Below are 19,653 nucleotides of genomic sequence, written 5' to 3'. Positions count from 1 at the left end.
TTATTCTACCTAGTCTGTGGGGCAAAGCTAGGCCCGTTAGATGGAAGTTACAGCAAGGATTCAGTATAAGAAAAAACGTTCTGGGATAATTCATTTAGATAAGCGTTTTCTTCCCTGGCATAGAAGCCTTCAAGAACAGGTTCGATGACCATGTATCTAGAATGTTCTAGAAAGGATCTATGGATCAGGTAAAAGGTATCATATTATAAAGATTCCTTTCAAAGTTAAGGTTTTATGATTTTAATATGATTTCAGATCTTAACAATTCTATAGGAGAGGGAAACTTCCGAGAAAAATTAAAACTCAAATATATCTTTGTATCTAGTTGTCGTCGTGTCATAATTTCAGGCTGTGGGACGTTGGTGCCAGACGTGACTCTGTCTCCTTTGGCATTTTGCTGTGTCTTCTATCGTTACAAACCAGTTTGATTTACTTTCTTTCATGGTATATGATTTTAAACAGACTTCGCAAAGGAATAAATATCCTTATCTCAACTCCTGGACGTCTGGTGGATCATATAAAATCCACAAAGAACATTCACTTCGGTCGGATACAGTGGCTGATTCTGGACGAAGCCGACAGGTGAGCCTCACCCCAAAGCAGAAAGGCAGAGGACGGGGCTGTCGCTGCCGTCTGCATGCACCTCGGTAGCCCCTGAGTGTCACATCCCTTCTTCGTGTAGATTAAAACTCCTCCTCTTGAAACCGCAGAATCTTGGATTTGGGGTTTGAAAAGGATGTCACAGTGATACTCAACGCAGTCAATGCCGAGTGCCAGAGACGACAGAATGTCTTGCTGTCGGCAACTCTCACGGAAGGTGAGTTCAAAAGGTGCCCGTTGTCCTGAATGCAGAGGGAGGACCCAGCTGTCACGTGCCCTGTGTGGCTGACTGTGGTTCTCAGCCTTGGGGACTGCTGTGGTCCCCGGGGTGTGGGAGAGGTAGGTCCAGAGCCACAGTTCCTGCGGGAACGACAGTGCTACTGGTGTTCACTCGGGGTGGAGAGGAAGAGGGGTTGGCTGCCACCCACCTAGTGGCTTCGTGTGGCTCTTCATTGCCACGGGGACCCGTGAGCAGGGCTCTGGTCTTGACGGTGATGACCTCTTCCCCAAGTGCATTTTTTAGTGTAAACACCCTACCTTTCCCCTAAAGAGATAGTGAGCCTAAGACATATGTATTCTTTAAGCTCATTTCTGTTTTCCATCCTTGTGAGATGGAAATTCTTAGCTCTCTTTCTAGGTGGGAATACCAGGGCTTGGAAAAGTTGCATCTCTCTCCACCAGAATCACCCACACAGTGGGTCATTGTCTGTACAACCGTGTAGCTTTCATGTTCTTAAGTCTGGTGTACTTGTCCTGGTGCGCACATACCAGATGCCATTCGTGTGACTGATCAACAAGTCTGAGTGTATGCTAAATAACATCAATGCTAAGGGAAAAGGAATTCTGTGCTCAGAAAGTTTGGGAAATGCCACACGTTACCTATTCTTAGAGATTCAGGGTGCACCTTCACACAATAAAGGTCCTGAGAAGGCCTGTAAAACCCTAGGAAAGAATCCCATGAAACCTTTTTCTCCCGGTTTTTGTAACTACTGGACCGTAGAGCCTTTTCTGGGGTGGGCAGGCGTCTGTTAATGTCCCTTTCAGTGGCCTTCCGCAGGTTCAGGTTTAGAAACGCCGGTGTGGATGGGTTGGTGGGCCATGCGAAGAAACCGGTGGGGCTGCCCCACCAGATTGGCAGTCAGGCAGATCAGCGCTGGGACTTGGTGGTACCCACTGGAGGTTTCTTAATACACCTCAGTGTGGGGTGGGTGTGGGCGTGCGTAGATGACCAGTTCTGCAACGTGTGCATGTCATCTGTTTTGCCTTTTCCACTTTTTATCCAAGGGGTAGCACGGCTTGCCGATATCAGTTTACACAACCCAGTCAGTATTTCTGTCGTGGATGAAAGCCATGGTCAGTCTAACCCAAAGGGCAAAGCAGTTCTTGAAGTCTCCGCTCCACAAGCTGGCGACGAGCTGGACAGCTTTGCAATTCCCGAGGGTCTCGACCAGCACGTGACACTGGTTCCCAGCAAACTGAGGCTGGTCTCCCTGGCAGCCTTCATCCTGCAGAAGTGTAAGGTAGGAAGGACTGGGGACTGGACCCGGCTCCGCCAAGGAGAGAAGGACCTGTTGTGTTTGTGGCAGGTGTTGGTAACAGTGAGTGGAGGCGCGTGCCCACACAAGTTTTCCAGTCTCACTGTGTTTATGAATGCAGACCTTAGGGGCAGCACTGTGTGTGGCGAGCCCTGAATGAATGAAGGAACAGAGCTAATGTAGAGTGTGTTTCTTAGGTGTGGGAGCCCTTTCGAGGGGATAGCTCTGCCATTTTCCTTTCCTGCATTCTTTGTAGCATGGAGTATTGGGGTTTTGTGTGTTGTTGGTTTTTTTTTTTAATTCCAAGCTGTCTGTCCCTTATGTTTCCAAACTAGGGCCAGCATGACTGTATTTTAGAGAAATACTCATTGTATTGTCACCTAATCTTAAAATCGTGTGGTTGTTTTCCCCCTTTGTATCCATGTAGTTTGAAACAGACCAGAAGATGATTGTCTTTTTCTCGACTTGCGAGCTGGTGGAGTTCCACTACAAGCTTTTCCTCCAGACCCTGCTGAGCAGCCCGGGGGCCCCGGCAGCAGGGCAGTTACCATCTGGCTCCACGCGATTAAAATTCCTACGGCTGCACGGTAACATGGAGCAGGAGGTGAGCGCCTCCCGCTCCCTGGGCGTGGAAACGGGACAAGCCCGAGCCCCTTTGAACTTGAACTTGTCCTCCAGGGTCACAGTGCGTCCCTCACAGACTCCGCTGGGCTAAGGGAAGGGTGAGCCAGGAGCAGGCAACCCGGTGGAACTGGAAGCGGGTGACTGCCGCTGTGCCTACGTGGGCAGAGGGAGCCTATTGTTCCCGCCCGCTCTCGCGCCCACTCTCGCTCCCGGAGCTGGTCCCTTCCACCTGAGAGCGCGCACAGCCCGCTTGGCCTGCGTCTACCTCAACCAGCTGTTAAGGCAACAGAGTACCACTAAGTAGCTGGCACCGGGGAAGGGTTTTGCCTTTTTAGTACCCAGTGTGTAATTAGGGCTTGATGTCTTCAAATTAAGAGCATTAATGGAGCTAAATTGTGGATCCCATATGGTACTGCTGAGCGTGACTGCTGTCATTGTCAACAAGATGCAGCGCTTCCTCTCCTAACACTTGGTTGCGAGAGGGCTTCGGGGTCTTGGTCCTGCCTCAGCTCTGAGGACTGTTTTTGTTCAGGAAGAAGAGTATAACATTGCCCTTATTTTAAGACTTAGCTGCATAGTGCTGATTCCACTACTTGTCAGTAGAGCATCCATTCAGGGAGCCAGGGCAGAGTGTTGAGTGAGCTGAGCTCACTGGAGTTGTGAAGGAGGGACAAACAGGGCTTGGAGATCGGAGCCATCTTGCCCTGGAGGAGCAGTTACCAGGCAGCTTAGAAAATTAAGAAAAGTGAAAGAAAGCCAGAAAGCGGAGTAAGATTTGACGAGAGGCAGCTTAAAAAAATCATAACATTTTTCAAACTAAAAGGGGCATTAAAGGTCATCAAGTCCAGCCCCCTTTTTGTTGTTGCTTTTTTGTTTTAAAAATTCAGAAAGTGGAGCCTCAGAAAAGGGAATTTGCTGAAGGTCACTCAAAGACACAACTTCTTATCTGCCACAGGTTATATAGAATTTCCTGAATATTCCAGCTTTCGTGAATTTTATAAACTCTTGGCTTTTACCATATTTTGCCATGTATAATGTGCACTTTTTTCATCTAAATTTGTGAGGGAAAAATAAGGATGCACATTTTACATGGGTAGTACTAATTCTGTATCGATATAAATGTTTTTAATTTTTACTTATGCCTATGAGTTAAAAGTGTAACTCCAGAAATCAATAACAATATCCATATGCAAAATAATACCCTGGAATATGATAATCGGTTTTGTTGACCTTTCGACAAACTTGCAACAACGAAGAGTTCTTGGCCTTCTAAGATGCGTAAATATCGTAAATTTGTTAACCGGTACATGAAATTTCTTGTACCTTCTATCTGTTGTTGTGTTTTGTAATTATTTGTTACATAAAATTTCTTGTACCATAATATGTTAAAAATAAATGCTAAAATTCCTTTATAATACAAAAAACAAGTACCTAAGTGTAAACAAATAAAAATTAAAACAAAAGATTTTTTCCCTGAAAGTTTGAGCCAAAGACGTGGGAGCACATAATACATGGCAAAATACGGCACCTTCAGACCCAATTCAATCAAATTTGTTGATTTCATGATGTAATGCCATTTGTGGGTTTGTTTGTTGTTTTGTTGGGTTTTTTTTTAACTTAGCTTACTAATTCTCTAGGTCTGTTTTCAGGCATTCTGCAGGCTAGTCGTGAGGGTGATGGAGGAGCTGGATATGGACTTAGAAGGACCTGGGAAACCCAATAGGCCATACAGAAGATTCTGTAGTTAAATCATTTCAAACCTGCCTTATAACAGGATGGTAGTCTAGCAAGGTGTCCATAGCTGGGGGCAGACTGCCTGTGTTCTGGTCCTGGCTCTGCCATGTACTGGCTGTGTGACCTCAAGAAAGCTTTTACCTCTCCATGCCTCAGGTTCCATGTCTCTAAAACGGAGCTTGTTATAGTGCTTATTTCCTGGGGTGGCTGTGACGATTCATTGAGTTAATGCAGATAAAATACTTAGTGCAGGGCCTGGCACGTAGTAAGTGCCCAGTAAACGTTAGGTGCCACTGTTACTGCTATTCCTCTTTTGAGAATAGTTCAGGTTTTTTTTTTAGTTTAATAATTGTTAATATTTTACTTATATTTTGTTTATTAAGTAGTTTTCACAGCTCCCCCTTCCCCCCACCGCCAAGAAATGGGTAGAAGGTGGGAGGGAGTAGCTCTACTTCATTTTGTAAATGCTGAGGTTAAGTGTCTTGCCCCAGACTAAGCTAAAATTGCCCCAATCACATATTCCTGGCTTGTTATGCTGGCCACTGTTCCACATGACCTGTGGTCCCCCTAAATGGTTGACATGACCCCAACCAAGTTCATGGGCGTTAGGGAGAAGTGGCTATTTGAGAAAGTCGCTGCATGGTAGCTGTGATGAAAGTTTTTCCTCACCCCAAATCTGAATCCATCATGGCAAGTCTTGAAGGTGTTTCACAGGCTTTCATGAACTTTTCTGATTTTTGACTCTGTAATGCAACCATTAAAAATGTCCCTGTAAGACCAGGCAGCAAACTGGACAGACGCAGCCATCCCTGTGAGGATTGGAGCACCGACTTCGGCACATAGCTCCTGGGGTTCAGATAGCAGTCCCGCCCTTTCCTGTGTGTGCACATCCCTTGGGCAAGTCACTCAACCTCTCTGTGCCTGAGTTTCTTCACCTGGAAACGGGGGTGGTGATAGTACCCGCTCGTAGGGTTGTTACGATGACTTGGTAAGTTCAGACATGTAAAGCGTCAGCTGCTGTCTGGTACATGGCAGCGCTCTGTACTTGTTGGTTGTCATTGTCCACTGTATTAAGGGAGGCAGGTGTACCCTGGGGTTCCAGTTCTGTGACAGTGACATGGTGGCTGTGCCTCAGCGGAAGGAGGGACTTTTTCTTCTTTCCCAAGTTGTAGTAATTGGGTTGTATTTCCTTTTTTGCTGTTGTTGCTGACAGATGGATGAGGCCAAGTCTCAGGCGCTTGAGACATTATGACTTAAACACACTCCGGCGTGCCCTGTGCAAGGTCACCCTGAAAGCCTTTGAAGTGGGCCTGCCTTTTGGTCCAGCAAGTCTGCCTTTAGGGATTTACCCGAAGGGAACATTAGGCATGTCCACCGTGGCTTATCTGCAGAGGCGCTCATCACAGCATTGCTTGTGCAGTGAACACCTGAAGCCAGCCTCAACTGCCAGTGTGGGGCACTGGTCGGGAAGTGCTAGCACCCCCATTCGGCTGGGTACTGTACAATCACAAGAGACGTGTGGTTTTTGGATATTTATCGTCATAAAAGGATGTTTGTGTTCTATTAATGCATGATAAGCACATTAATAGTACAAATAGCATGGTACCATTTGTAAAAAGCCCAATACGTGGTTATGTTTTGCACAGAAAGGGGCCTGGGAAACATCCAGGGGTTACCATTGGTGTTTTGCTTTGAGTGGTGGGATGATGGCATTTTCTTCCTTTGACTTAAGTATAATTTTTCTACAATTAAAATACATGGGCTTTATAATTTTTAACCTTTTTAAAAAAGAGTTTTCTGTAGGAAATGTTGGTTGTTCTTTGTTCCTGTAGCCCACTTGTACTGTAGGAAAGTGTGTTTAGAATACATTCAGTCTCTTGGGGGCTTTGACCTTGCCAGCTCTTGGGGTTGCCCAGCTCTAAGGCCGTGCTCAGCCTGGCATTGTCTTGCTGTCACGTGCTGCCCTTAGGCCCTGCTGCTTTGCAGCACTCTGCGGAGCCCAGCCCTGTAAGTCCAGGTTCTAGTAGATGTGAAGAGCCTACTTCTTCCTCTCGGCAAAGCCCGTCTGTGCCTTCATAGACTTATGGGAAAGTTATGGGGAGCTCGGCACCCCTCACTGGAATTGATCTCAGAATTGTAAGGCTTTCCCCTTATTTTTGTAGGAAAGAACAGCGGTGTTTCAAGAATTCTCCCATTCCAAAACGGGCGTCCTTCTGTGCACGGTACGTATCATTCTGTCGTCCTTGCGAAGCTCGAACGTTTCTGTCATGGGTGGTCGCAGTGTTTTGTCTCTTGACAGTTTGCCTGGTGGCCAGCCCCACAGAGTGGGAATACCAGGGCCTCTTGGTGTGGCTGGTCCCTTTGCTCTTCTGATTTGTCACCCGACTTTGTCACAGATAGCTGGCTGCCACCATGCAGAAGACTTAGCGATTTGCTCACTAATAGTGACAGCTGTTGGTCTGAAAATGTGTGAATCTTGGTGATTTCTCTCCACCAAAAACTTGTAAATTACAGCTATCGGGAGTAATTAGAGCTGAGAAAGTCTTTCCACAACAAAATCACTCTACTCGCCTCCGCTCACCTTTTCTTAAAGGAACACAGATGCGCTCAGGCAGATTTCATCTGCTGTTGTCTAAAACCGTCATTTGCCCTGCAGTTTTCAGGGCCAGCAGCACAGCGCTGACCTTTGACTGCACGTGTCCCGTGCTCTTTCGAGATGGAAAACTCACACCTTCAATGGCCCTTTCTCTGGGGACTCACTCACTTCACCATGGTTGTCACTCACTTTCAAGATTAAAATACCTTCCCTGTTTGTGCCATCTTGGATGGTGTAACTTAATCCGCAACAAGTGCTTTGTGAAATCCCTGGATAGACAGTCATGGAATTGCACTGTAAATTGGGCAGCCCAGGGAACAACTGGGTAGAAGCAGACGCAGCAGTTTGAGTACCCGGCGAGGCCTCATTTCATGCAGTTACTCTTTGAGGAACTCCTGCTCTGATTCAGGTTAACGGTCCTGGAGATGGTTTCTTCCTGCAGTTAGAGGACGTGGGTGAGTGCTGCTGTGCTTCTTGTGTCTGGTCATATCCTAGCCGGCCCGCCCGGTCACCTGCTTGTCGTGCCGATTGTCACGTGTGTGGCCAACAGTGGCTCTGCCGCCTCTGGTCGTTCAGCGCTGAGAACAGTGACGCTGGACTGCTCGCCTCCTGAGGACATCTCATCTGACCGAGTAGCCCTTCCCTTCCGAAGCCCGTTCACAAGTCAGGCTGGTGTTTGCTCTAAGACCACCTTTAAATGCTTGCTCTAAAGTGAAGACGAGCCCAAATAATCGACTTGATTCAGAAGCTTGTCAAGAATCCTTATGTCCAATAGCACTTTCTGGGACCTGCCCCCTTCCTGTCTCCTCTGTTCCCCTGTCCTGACTTGCCCCCTTACTCCTTATCCTTCGACCAAGCAGGCCCCTCTTTCAGCTCCTCGAATGCGTCGTTCTTGCTGTTTCGGGCCTGAAGGCCTTGGCACGTGTATTCCCTCTGCCTGGGACCCCTCACCCTGACCTGACTCACCCCTACTGAGGTCTCAGCTTCAAGTTCATTTTTTCAGGAAATGGAACCCCAGAGCCCCGGGTCTTCCCTGTGGGCCACTCCCAGTGCACCCTATATTCTTTCTGACACTCATCACACCTGACCCATGTGTGTTCCCACCAGATCACAGGCTCATGAAGATGGGACTGTGTTTTATTTGTGGTTCCATCCTAGAGTCCGGCGTAGCAAGCGCGCAGGAGGAGCACGTGGTTTGTGGACCGAACGTGGACAGTCAGGGCCTGAGAAACTCTGGTGAGGAGTTTTCTCTAAAGACTGAGTGAGGTTGCTTGTTGGAAATAAATTCACATTTTCATATATATGGTATTATCTGAAGAGTGAATGTTGTAGGTGGTGTATATTAAAACAGACAGCAGTAGGAACCTGTGCGTTGAAGTTTGGATTAGGATCAGAACAAAATGTTTTATCTTTGACCCTTAAAATGCTGGATTTGTCCCTGGTGGGAAGTTATCAAGTCCCTTAGTATATGTACAAATGCTGCGATCTTTTACAGACATGGGTGGGCTCTAAGAGTCAAAGAAACTCCAGGCACTGACGTTCAGTTGCTTTGGTTTTTAGAGGTTCTTGCTGAGAGACAAGGTCATTCTTTCTGAAATGTGATTTTCAGTGGGGTCAGAACATATGATGACCTTCCTCGTTCTGTCTGGCTGACACCGGCCGGCAAGTGGTGTCAGCTAGACAAAGGGCACACCGCACCTCCCGTGCCCTGCCAGTCCCGGGTGCCTCTGGAAGGCAAGCTCCCACTTGCCCACGATCTGATTTCTCTACACTCTCTTGGCGCTTGTTCAGGGCACTTCCAGTACCCCGGTCCCCTCCCAGTGTCACTTCGTCCTTACTCTGCAGTAAAGGTTACTGGGAAGAGCTGGGTGGGGGCTGATTTCCCTTTATTTCCAAGCCAGGATGTGAGCCCAGATTCCCTGTGAGGAGAAGGTCTGCATTCTCTCTCTCATGTTTCTTCTACTGCTGCCATATTTGTCTACTTTAGCCCGACGCTCTGGCACCTGAGGTCTGTGGGGCGCCTGAGACACGCTGTAATAGATCGTGCCTGCGTTGGGGGAGATGCTGTCACCCGGCGTCCTTTGAAGCAGCCTGTTGCTTGCCAGGTTCTGTGAGTGCTCTCCAGGAGCCTCCTTAGTGTTAATGAGGAATGTGGGCCACGGCAGGCCACGGTGGTGGAGAGCTGGCTTCTGATAAGGAGCACTCACATCAGTGACTGTTGCGTGGGGATGTTTTCCCCCTTTGTACCATGCCTTTTGCCATTTCGATTTATTATCCCCAGATCCTTTTAACAAGGCCAGAAGACTGAATGTCTGTATGAAAATTTGGGAGTTAGGGTGTAAGCACACAAAAGCTCACAAGTACGCTATTTCCTTTACTGCTAGAAAATCCCTCCCTGCACCCCGTTTTCCTCCCTGCTAGCTCCTCTGTTATTGGAACAGTTAAGGGGGTGCGTGAGCTTGAGCGTATGTGTTTCTTTCATCTTAATTAAGAACATCTAAAAGCAAGGACCTTTTTCATTTCATGCACCGAAATCTGTCAGGACCTGATACATGGCACTTTATACTGTGGGTCTTAACAAACATGTGACCTTGGTGACATGGAGTCGAGGCCGAGGAGAAGGGCAGGAGAAACCAGTTTGCGAAAGAGGAGTCTTTCCACATTTGCAGTGTGATTTCGTGTTGTCCAGAAAATTAGATCTACGAAAAAGCCAAGTTAAGAAAGAAGTAGGGATTAGTGGGAAGGAGGCCTTTGAAAGTTCAAAGCCCACTTTCTCAAATGAAATTAAGAAATTAAAGAAATCAGATATAAGAAACTGAATTCTCCACAAAACATTCCCTCCTGCTTATGGTGAGGAACTACCCCTGAGCCAGAGGAAGGGAACGTGGTTTTTAATAGCGTCGTTATGTCGATGAGCTGATGAAAAGAAACACCCCTGAGTGACTGGAAACCGTATTTCCAAGCTGCCTCTAGTTTGAAGGCCAACGTCTGGCGTTTGTCGGTGCTTCTGGTGCTCCCTGGATGACCAGAGCCCGGGAACCTTTTCTCCAGCAAGAAGGGCCTCTCGCAGCTCCTCCGGCGTCTGCCGGCCGATTATCCAGTGGAATATATTGAGGCCTCCAGCACAGCGTTCTTACTCAGAGGGCACCCGCACCAGCTGTGCTGCTTTCCTCCACCTTCTCAGTTTTGTGTTTTGCTTCAAGTACACTGCTATGTCTGTGCGGTTCTTCATTTCCTCTCCTCCTGGGGAATTTCCATCGTGCCAGGAGGTTAGGAGACAAAGGAGTGCAGCTGTAAGTGTCACAAGAGTGTCAATTTATAACCCCAAATAAATGTGGACTCTTGCTTTTCTCTGGGGCATGTTTTTTAGGTAAAGTTTATCCTTTCCACTCTATTTCATCGTGTTAATGGCAAGATCATTTGGAGATTGTAGGCTGTTTACTCAGTTACGCTAACTCATGTTGCCAGTTTTTTGGCGGCTCCAGCCAAGATCTCTCGCCTCTGACAGCTTCTGCACTCTCCCCTTCCTCCTCTGATTACGCAGCCCAATCTGTCACCCGGACAACGGGGGCCTGTACCCCGCTGATGGCTTTCCACACACGGCAATAATGACTTTTGGCAGGCCAGGAAGGCAGCAGAGGCGGATTTGCTGCGTCCCTTGCTCAGAGAGCCGGCAGGCCCCCTCTCTGTTAGTAAAAGCACTTTGTGAGGTGCTTGGGCAAATAAATGAGTCATTTTAATCCAACTGACAGGCTGGCACCTGAGCAAGCTGCCTTCCATCTGTACTCCTTGGTCTCATGGAGGCAGCCAATTGTCGAGCCCAGGCCTTCAAGGCCGCACCATTGAGCGTCTTTCAGAACTGACTTTAGCAATTCTTTTGCCCTAATTAGGTTAAAGGAATACAGTGGGGCTGGATCTGAGTTCTAAGAGTGGGCAGAGAACCGAAGGTCTTGCTGAGTCTTCAGCAGGTCAGTTTCCTGTGGATCTGGGGCTGCGGCTGACAGCGTTGCAGGAAGGGAGCAGCCTCCTGCCTCTCTGCGGTCCTCTGCCCCGTGGGGTGAAGGGGGTGTGAGTGGGGAAGAGAGTGAAGAGGCCTCTACGCCACTGCCTGTTGCCTCCGTACCAATTCTTACTTCACCGTGAAGTGAAATACTTAGATTTATAATTCTCGAAATACCGTTAGCATGCACTGTCTCATTAGAGCTTCACAATAGCCTCATGAGATGAATAGGGTAGATCTTATAGCCGCCATTTTATAGGTGGGTAAACTGAGGCTCCGAGCTGCGTTAACTTGCCCAGATGGTATGGCTTCGAAAGTGATAATGAAGTCCAGTTCTCTCTGTTCCTAGACCAGGAAGATTATTTCTTTCTCCCATTCTCCGTGGTAGCCTAGACCCAGGAAAGGCTGGATTAAGCCTGAGCAGTGGTTGGCTGTCGGGGAGGTTCCCACACCCCAATACAAGAAGCGGGGGAGACCAAGAAGACGGTGTTGCAGCCGGGCATCCTGAGCTGGATCACCCGAGTGGGAAACAACCTTAAACAGTCGCAATGAGAGGCTGCTGGCATCCTTCCAACTTACTGTTCAGTGTGTTTGTACTCAGTGAGTTTCATGAACGTCATATGCTATTTTCGAGTTTTATCTGTGTTTCTTGGTTGAATTTACTAAACCGACGAGCATTAAATTTTTTACAAAGCCTGTCTGTAAAGCTCAGGCAGCCCCTTGTCTACAAGTATCTCCCACTGCAGAGCACTTAAATAAGATAAATCATCTCTTAACAAGAGCTTAGCAGATTTAAGAACCCATCAGTTGTCTGAAGACAGGAGCTGTGGTTAGTAGAGAGCCGTTCCTGCCCCCCTTTGGATGGAGAACACCCTGAGCAGGGTTCTCCAAGGCGCCCGCTCTGGAACGGCAGCCTCCAGCCTTCAGGGCGTGTGGGGGCTGTCTGCAAACACCGCGAGGGTGGCAGACACCCTTCGAGTGCATTACTCTTCTGCTTCACACTTAATAAATGCAGCCTATCTGCCATTCAAAGGGAAGCAGCCAGTCCCAGGTGTCATCAGAGTGAAGACTGACAGATGCCGCTCTGCCCTCAGTGGTCCTTCCGGGTGAGTTAGATGTGGGTGGGCGTGGTTTCCTCAGGCCCTGCCTCTGACCCTGTGGGGTACAAGGAGCGGTTGCTTTTAAAGTGCTTCTTGTGGAAACTTTGCATAGGATTATTATTTTTCAAAAAAGCTAACTATACGTAAAATCCTTAGTGGCTCTTAAAAGTGAGGAAGAGGGAGGAAGCCTGTTCTTTACAGAAGAACGCCCACTCTCAAGTGAAAGGAAGGAAGGATAGACCTAGGAGGCCATCATTTTGCAGCCACTGAGGTAACCGTTGAGACAGACCAGCAGGACCAACAGATGCCAGAACCGTTGGGCTAAAGGTTTGGGGAAACGGTCTCAAAGCGTCACTCCCCGGTACTTGTTAATTACAAAGACGAAAGGCACCTTCACAGTGGAGAGAGCTGGCGGGCACCCCTGACTGAGGGCTGGGCATGGCGTCCCCGGCCCAGGGCAGACTGCTCTAGCAGGTCTCCCGGGCCACGCACTGGGAAGTACACCCCACCCTGACAGTGTGTTCTGCCAAAGTGCTTCCCCCAGATCTTACCATGAGAAAACAATTAGACAAGTCCAGATTCTGGGATGTGGCTCAAGACACCTGGAGTCTTCAAAATTGATAGTTAAAAAAAGAAAACTAAATAAGTGAATAAAGGGCAGGGATACCATTCCAATTAGTGAAGTCTAGAAGGGTATAATAAAAATACGAGTGCATGATCTGTGATTCAGTCCTGGATTGGGAAGGAAAAATAGCTCTCAGTCGTCTTCAGTACAGTTGGAGAAATTTGAATATGGACTGGATATGAGAAAGTAATGTTAGTCGGCATTAAATTTCTTAGATGTGATACCGGTGTTGTGGTTATGTAGAAGAATGTCCTTTTACTTAGGAGATACGTGCTCACGTGTCACGCTATTTGCAATGTACCTTCAGATGGTTCAGAAACACAGATGTCTGTATGGAGAGCAGAAGAGAAGGCGGGAGTGCCAAAGCTTAGCAATTGATGAATCGGGATGAAGATAGACAGGTGCTGATTGTATTATGCTTCCAACTTTTCTGTAGGTTTAAAGTTTTCTAAATAAAAAATTGGAGAGGGGAGGGATATGTATTCATTGTTAAAAAATAAAAAAATGAGAAAAGCAAACGACACAGAAAAATGCTAAGAGAAACGTAAACATCTCCCCCAGTCTCTTTGCCTAGAGATAACCACAGTTGACAGTGTGGGTGAAACTCCATCCAGGCATTGGTTCTTAGTTTATCTATTGCGTCATCTATCGATTTTTCCATTGTTTAATGTGTTTTTTTGTTTGTCTGTTTCACTGTGGGGTTTTTGCGCTCCTTTTTTTTCCTTGTTTTTTTGGTAGAAGAAACCGGACCATTTGCCCTTTAGAATGCCCCACATTCTGGACTTGCCTAGTTGTGTCCTCGAGGTGGTGTTTGACTTGTTCCTGTCCCCTGTATTTCCTCTAGACTGGCATTTAGGTCTAGAGCCTTGACTCGATTCAGGCTCTAGGGTTTTGTTTTCATTTTGGCAGTAATAGGTGATGCTCTGTACTTCCTGTTGCATGGCCGCTGATCGTCTCACTTTTTATTTGTCAAAACATTTACATGGTCTCAGAGTCAAAACGATAAAGGTCCACAAAGGAAGTCTAGCTTCCGTTCTTCACCTCCATTCTTCACCCCCCACCATGTACTCTTGCTTCTCTAGGTAACTATTTTCATAAACTTTGGGGGGTGGGGTGGGGTACTCCATTATTTCTTTTTGAAATATGAGCAAATATATTTTATTCCCCCCTTTTCTTATACAAAAGTATAAGCTATATACACTCGAAATATATCCTAGAGTTTCTCCATATCAGTACATAGGATTCTTCACTCCTTTTGTGGCTGTATAATACTCTGTTATATGGAGTGAGTATTGCCATATTTTATTCAACCTGCATCCTGCTAGACATTGGGGTTTTTACTGTACCTGCAGTTATAATAGTGGTGAAATGAATAGCCCTGTACATTTACCATTTTGTGTTTTTGCCAGTGTGTCTTTGGGATGGATTTCTAGAAGTGAGATTGCTCTGGGTCAGAGGACAAAGTGTATATGTAATTTTGCTGGATATTAATCAAATTCTCCGCTAGAAGGGTTCATACTATTTTGCATTCCCAGCACAGGGCAGGAAAGGTTTAGCATCTTTTCTGATGTTGGAACAGTATAGTATGGCCTTGGAATAATAGTAGTTTTGAAGATAAGTCAAGATACTGCAAGTAACAGGCTCCACAGTGTCCGGTGTGTATAGTGAGTGCCAAGTCAACGATGACCGGGGCGGCCCTTGTTAGGACTGTCAGCTAGAAGATGAATGCCAGGTGGAAATTCATCTCTAAAGACCGGAAGAGTCCCACTTTCTAGCGCCACTGCCAGAATGGCCAGAAACCTGAGAGCAGCGAGTTTTTGTTGTTCAGGTGGCGACCGGCTAAAAAATAAAAACAAATCTCATATCTTTATAGTTTTCATCTGTCTGGGTACGTCTTTGGCCTGCATTCTAACCTGGCTGTGAGAAGAGGCAGAGCACTACCCAGTCCTTATGCTCTCTGGGGCTAATAAGCAAAGTCCTCAGTAAACACTTTGCAACTTTCCTCCACAAGGGGATACCGTGGGGTGACTGTCGGGAAGCACACCTCAAAGCCGGGTCATTGTTAGTATAGCATTGCTGATAGGTATGGATGGAGATCATAACCCATGAATGCATTCGTCATGGAGTGGTTTCTCAGATCAAATGTAAAAGTCATAAAACATGCTAGAAGTTTTCAGAATTTTTACAAGGTGCAACTGACAATGACTTGTTCAAGTTCTGGGCTGACCTGCAGGTGGTGGTCTTTCGGTGAAGGGGTTGGGACTGCCCCCCCGATGGGTTCTGTGGAACTTACCCCTACGTCGGAATTTTTAACCACAGGTGGCTTCTGAGCTTGTATGCAGACGTCTGTGTATGGGTGCGTACATGCGGATGGGAGTGAGCCCCCACGGTTTGCACTAGATTACCAACGGATCCATGACCCCACAATGGTTGAGAAACTCAGTCCTAAGCCATATTCTTTTCTGTTTTGAAGGATGTTGCAGCTCGGGGCTTAGATCTCCCTCAAGTCACATGGATTGTTCAGGTAATTTTTTTAGTTGTTAAGCTGTGAGCTCGAGGCAGGAATTATATGATCACGAGTAGATGCGTTCACTTTAAGTAGAATGATTATTGTTACCCTCTTGGGTGTTGCCCTGGTAACCAGGCAGCAACCAGCCTTATCTGCACAATTCTCCCAGCATCTTTCCGTAACCCAGCCCACCTAACTGCTGCAGCAAACAGCCAGACTGCAGTCACAGAGGCAGGGGCGGGCTCCCTGCTCCCAGACGAAAGCCTGTCACACACAGTCCCAGCAGTCACGGGAACCGCCCAGGCCCCTGGGGGGCCTCATTGTGTCCAGGAGAAGGTGGCTCAGCTGTCCTGAGAGCTGTGTCCTGTACATTGACCTGCAGGGGGCAATTAGGTCCCTGACAGCAGCTTACCTAGACCTCTAGCCTTAGACGCTTTGCCAGAGGGTACAGGTGTTAGCCTGAGAGTCTGTGGTTTTAGTTTTGTTTTTTCTTGTCGTTAGTCTGCAGAGTGGTAGTTTTCAGCCCTCCTGTGTGGGGGTCGGGGACATGTGCCCGGTTTACGTGAGTCATGGTTTATTCACACGTTAGTGGCATCGCATGCCTGTCACTGGTTAGGAAGTCTGCCCTGCTCACCGCAGATTGCTTTGCTACTGGAGGCTTCGCTGCTTCTCCCCTGCTGGCCGCACAGCACACGGAAGATGAGACGGCAAGGATAACCTTAATGTGCGGACGGCTCGGCACAGAAACTCGGTCATTTAGAGCCTCCTGATACTGTGACTGTTGACTAGTTTAATATGCCTGGCCTCCCATGTATTCAGCTGGGCCCTCTGACCTGCGGTTCGTGTAGCAGCAGAGGGAAGAAAAGGAAGGATGACTAGATGGTCAGTCAGTTTTGATGCAGAGTTACTGCCATAGAGAACAGCAAACGCTGTGCATAATTTATTCTGCTGAGTTCTAAAGTCTACCCTTTTCCCTGAGTTGGGAACGCTGTTCACAGAGCAGAAGCTGTCCCTGTGGGAAGGGAACCGCCCTGCGACTCCGCTCCCCTGGGACCAGCTCCTAGCGGCCTGGCAGCACAGCTGAACTCTGTGGTCACAGTAGCAGCCCCTTTCTCCTTGCCCTGTCCAGTGTCTTCTGGGGCCTCAGCCCCACTGCTTTGTCTACCAAGGACATAGGCCAAGGTCACGTGGTCCTCTGCAGACATTTCCCCCACCTACCTACGTTTTCACCTTGCACGGTCACCTCGGTGAAAAGATGCAAATAGGAAAATGAAGAGACCTGTGGAGAAGTAAAATTAAAAAGGAGATATTGGAACAAGAAGACATCTCGTTTATCTGAAACTTGGCCACTGTTCACGTTTGCATGTCAGAGCCTTGTTATTTCCAATGAAGCCAGGAGTTTCAGGGTTGAGTGACTTCTCCTTGTGATTGTGTTAGGGTAACCATAGCACCAAGATTTAATTCTTGGGATACCTGGAGGCAGGTGAGGGGTATTGCACTTCCAATTAATGGCAGCCCCTTGATCTGTGAATGCCTTCATTTCTGTTACCCTTTTTAGTACAGCGCTCCGTCTTCACCGGCTGAATACATCCACCGGATCGGCAGAACCGCCCGCATTGGCTGCCATGGGAGCAGTCTGCTCATTTTGGCTCCTTCGGAGGCAGAATATGTCAACTCGTTGGCTTCTCACAAAATCAAGTGAGTCAGAAACCTGAACGGGGCTTCGGCTGATCTCACCTAATTAACTTTCTGTCGCTTTTTATAGTGGATGGGCCTTGTAAGCTGACGAAGAGCTATTAACCCTTGTGATCCCTAAATGAGTCCCAGAATAGCCAGTGGCAAAAACTAAAACCCTTAATACCATCAGCACATGACAATTTTCATTGGCATTGCCAGCCTAAGTCATAGAACGATCTGTTGCACCTCGTTTTTCTTGTAGATGGAGGTCTGTGTCTCGTGCCTCTTCCTGTAAAGCAAGTGTGCACACCCCTCCCAGCCAAGCCCCTTGGGGATCTTTTTTAGTCACAATTTTTATTTCTTGCACTTAACATTTTATACCTTTAAAGTTGATTTGTCTTTGAGAAAAATAATACGTTTTACTCATTACACAACACCCCTTGCCCCAGGAAAATAAACCCGGGGGGAATCGCTGAGAGGCCCTTGAGAGGTACCCCACACGCTCACAGGCAGGACCGGCCGGCCGCCATCTTTACGCGCCCGTCAGGCACCTCACGTTCCCTTGTGGCCCCAGGTCACAGGCTCAACAGCACAGAAGCCTAATCGGGGGGCCTTCCATCAAACCCTGACCTCACTTAGGAAAGAGAAAGCAGAGAGAGAGCGACGCTTCGACCAGGCCAGTAGTGATCATAACGAGAGCAGGAAGATGTCACAGGGCCACAGATGGGAATCTCTTTTGTCACGTCTTTCGTCAGATCCCTGGCACCTGAAGTAACCAGCTCTAATAGGGGCTCCTGAAGGCAGGCCATTTTTCACATGCACCCGCTTTCAAGAATTTCTTCAGCTCGGAGACAGTACAGTGATAAATACAATGTTTTTGGAGGCACAGGAACTGCTGTGTGTCTGCCCAAGATGGTGGGACATGATGCACGCCACGCGCGAAAACAGCCGTGGCTGCACGAGTTCCACTTAGAACCGACCCTGTGAGGCTGGCGCACAGCTGAGCGATGTGGCTGTACGTGGCGCCCTCGTTCCTTGGTGCTTTTCTTAGCCCAGGCCTGTGTTTTCTGTAAAGCATCCAATAATACTACAAGACTCCAAAGTTCAGAGCTGGGGCAATCACTGCGTTCAGCATCTGCCCCTGGTCTGGGCACCACAGGACCACGTGCAGGGCGCCCACTTGAAGAGATGTAATGTGTGGGGCCGTCCCCCCTGGTGCATGCAGAGCTCTCCCTGCCACTCTGCCCAGCGCTCTCAGGGGCGCTGTGTGAACTTGTAAGGACTATGGCGTATTCAGACGATGTGCCTGACCCCGTCAGTGTCATGGAGACAGGGAGCCACTCCTCATAAATCTGGTAATAGTTCCAAGTGGGCTAAAATCGGGGTGGTTGGCACTTTCCTCTTAGCTAATGTGTCTCATCTTAACACAGTTTTTCAGTTGAAAGGGTAGTTTTTATGGGTCTCGGGAAGATGTGCGTATTTTATCTCACACGAGAAATCTCATGTGGATCAGCCCCTCGCTTTTCGCCAAGACCTTGGTCTCCAGCTGGATTTGGCGTCCCGGGGCTGGAGGCCGGCTGGTCCTTACCTTTGTGCCCCTGACAGTGTCAAGGCCGCCACCGGCACCCGACCAGGTAGTTCTCCAGAAGTACCAGGGGGCTGAAAGGAAAACCCACGGACATAACCCGCTCCCTGGTGTACCCCTGCCCTGTCCTCACAGGCGAGGGGCGTGTCACAACGCTGTAGCTCTCTCTCTGACACAGGAATTTGTACAGCTGTAGAAAGTGTTTTCAGAGTTGTGTGCTCTCATCCCGCACTAGCATGTGCAGCCACCACACCTCAGCAGCCTGTCTGTCGTGCACAGCTGCTGTCCCTCCTTCCATGCTGGGCCTGCAGACTACGTGCCGCCCTCTCTCCCGTCAGCAGCTCTCCCAGTGTTCTCCCGTGCCGTGCACGCTGACGTGATCTGCTCAGGAAAATGAGTGCTGGGTTAAGACATCGAATGGGAAGCATCCGGCACCAAGCCGTCAGCACAGGTGCCGCTGCCCCTCTCTGCTCCTAAGTTTCCTAAACACTCAAGTTGATTGCCATGACACGTTCAAATGTCACCAAAATCGAAAAGGGAAAATAATAATTAGCAACGATACAAATTATCATTGAGCCAAGTATATTTTAAAGATGTGAAAAGTATGGTCATCCTCTCCGTTGATCTCATCTGGGAAAATAGTGTGCCAGCAGCATTCGTGGAAAATCCACCATAACATTCACATTCAGAGGTAACTGATGCCAGAGCCTTGGGCCTGGAAAGGAAGTTCACAAGGATGGAGACGGGGAACCCGAGACGAAGAGGGTTTGGTCTTTGGTGGAGAGGAGGTTCTAGGTGGTGTAAGAACATTCATTTAAGGGGGACAGAGTTGGTAGGAGTTGAGCCTCGCTGGTTTCTGCCCCCCAAATTCACCTATTGGGGTGCCTGTGCCTGACCCACACCCTGCTTCCTGGGCTAGATGTAATCATCCTAATAAATTTCAGATCTAAGCGATGTTGCAGGCGCTACTTCCTGGTTGCTGTTTGAGGGCGGGCTGCATGTTGGATATTCATGTATAGACTGTTCTTTGACTCAGTACCAAACAAATGAAATCTAGTAAGAACTATT

General features: G+C 48.0%; 1 protein-coding gene across 2 annotated transcripts in view; it reads left to right on the top strand.

The window, feature by feature from the left end:
• DDX31 (DEAD-box helicase 31) overlaps positions 1 to 19,653 on the top strand; it is a 68,233-nt gene that overhangs the window by 17,361 nt on the left and 31,219 nt on the right. For both annotated transcript variants that reach the window (XM_019639080.1, XM_019639087.1), the window contains exons 10-16: positions 463 to 582; positions 711 to 817; positions 1,885 to 2,120; positions 2,563 to 2,739; positions 6,656 to 6,715; positions 15,288 to 15,338; positions 16,882 to 17,021. In XM_019639080.1, the coding sequence (XP_019494625.1) occupies positions 463 to 582; positions 711 to 817; positions 1,885 to 2,120; positions 2,563 to 2,739; positions 6,656 to 6,715; positions 15,288 to 15,338; positions 16,882 to 17,021 (891 nt within the window). The remainder of the gene's footprint in view (positions 1 to 462; positions 583 to 710; positions 818 to 1,884; positions 2,121 to 2,562; positions 2,740 to 6,655; positions 6,716 to 15,287; positions 15,339 to 16,881; positions 17,022 to 19,653) is intronic.

The sequence above is a fragment of the Hipposideros armiger genome, unplaced genomic scaffold (genome assembly GCF_001890085.2).
Source record: "Hipposideros armiger isolate ML-2016 unplaced genomic scaffold, ASM189008v1 scaffold_3, whole genome shotgun sequence".
Classification (NCBI taxonomy): Eukaryota; Metazoa; Chordata; class Mammalia; order Chiroptera; family Hipposideridae; genus Hipposideros; species Hipposideros armiger.
This window is presented reverse-complemented; position numbering and strand designations above follow the sequence as displayed.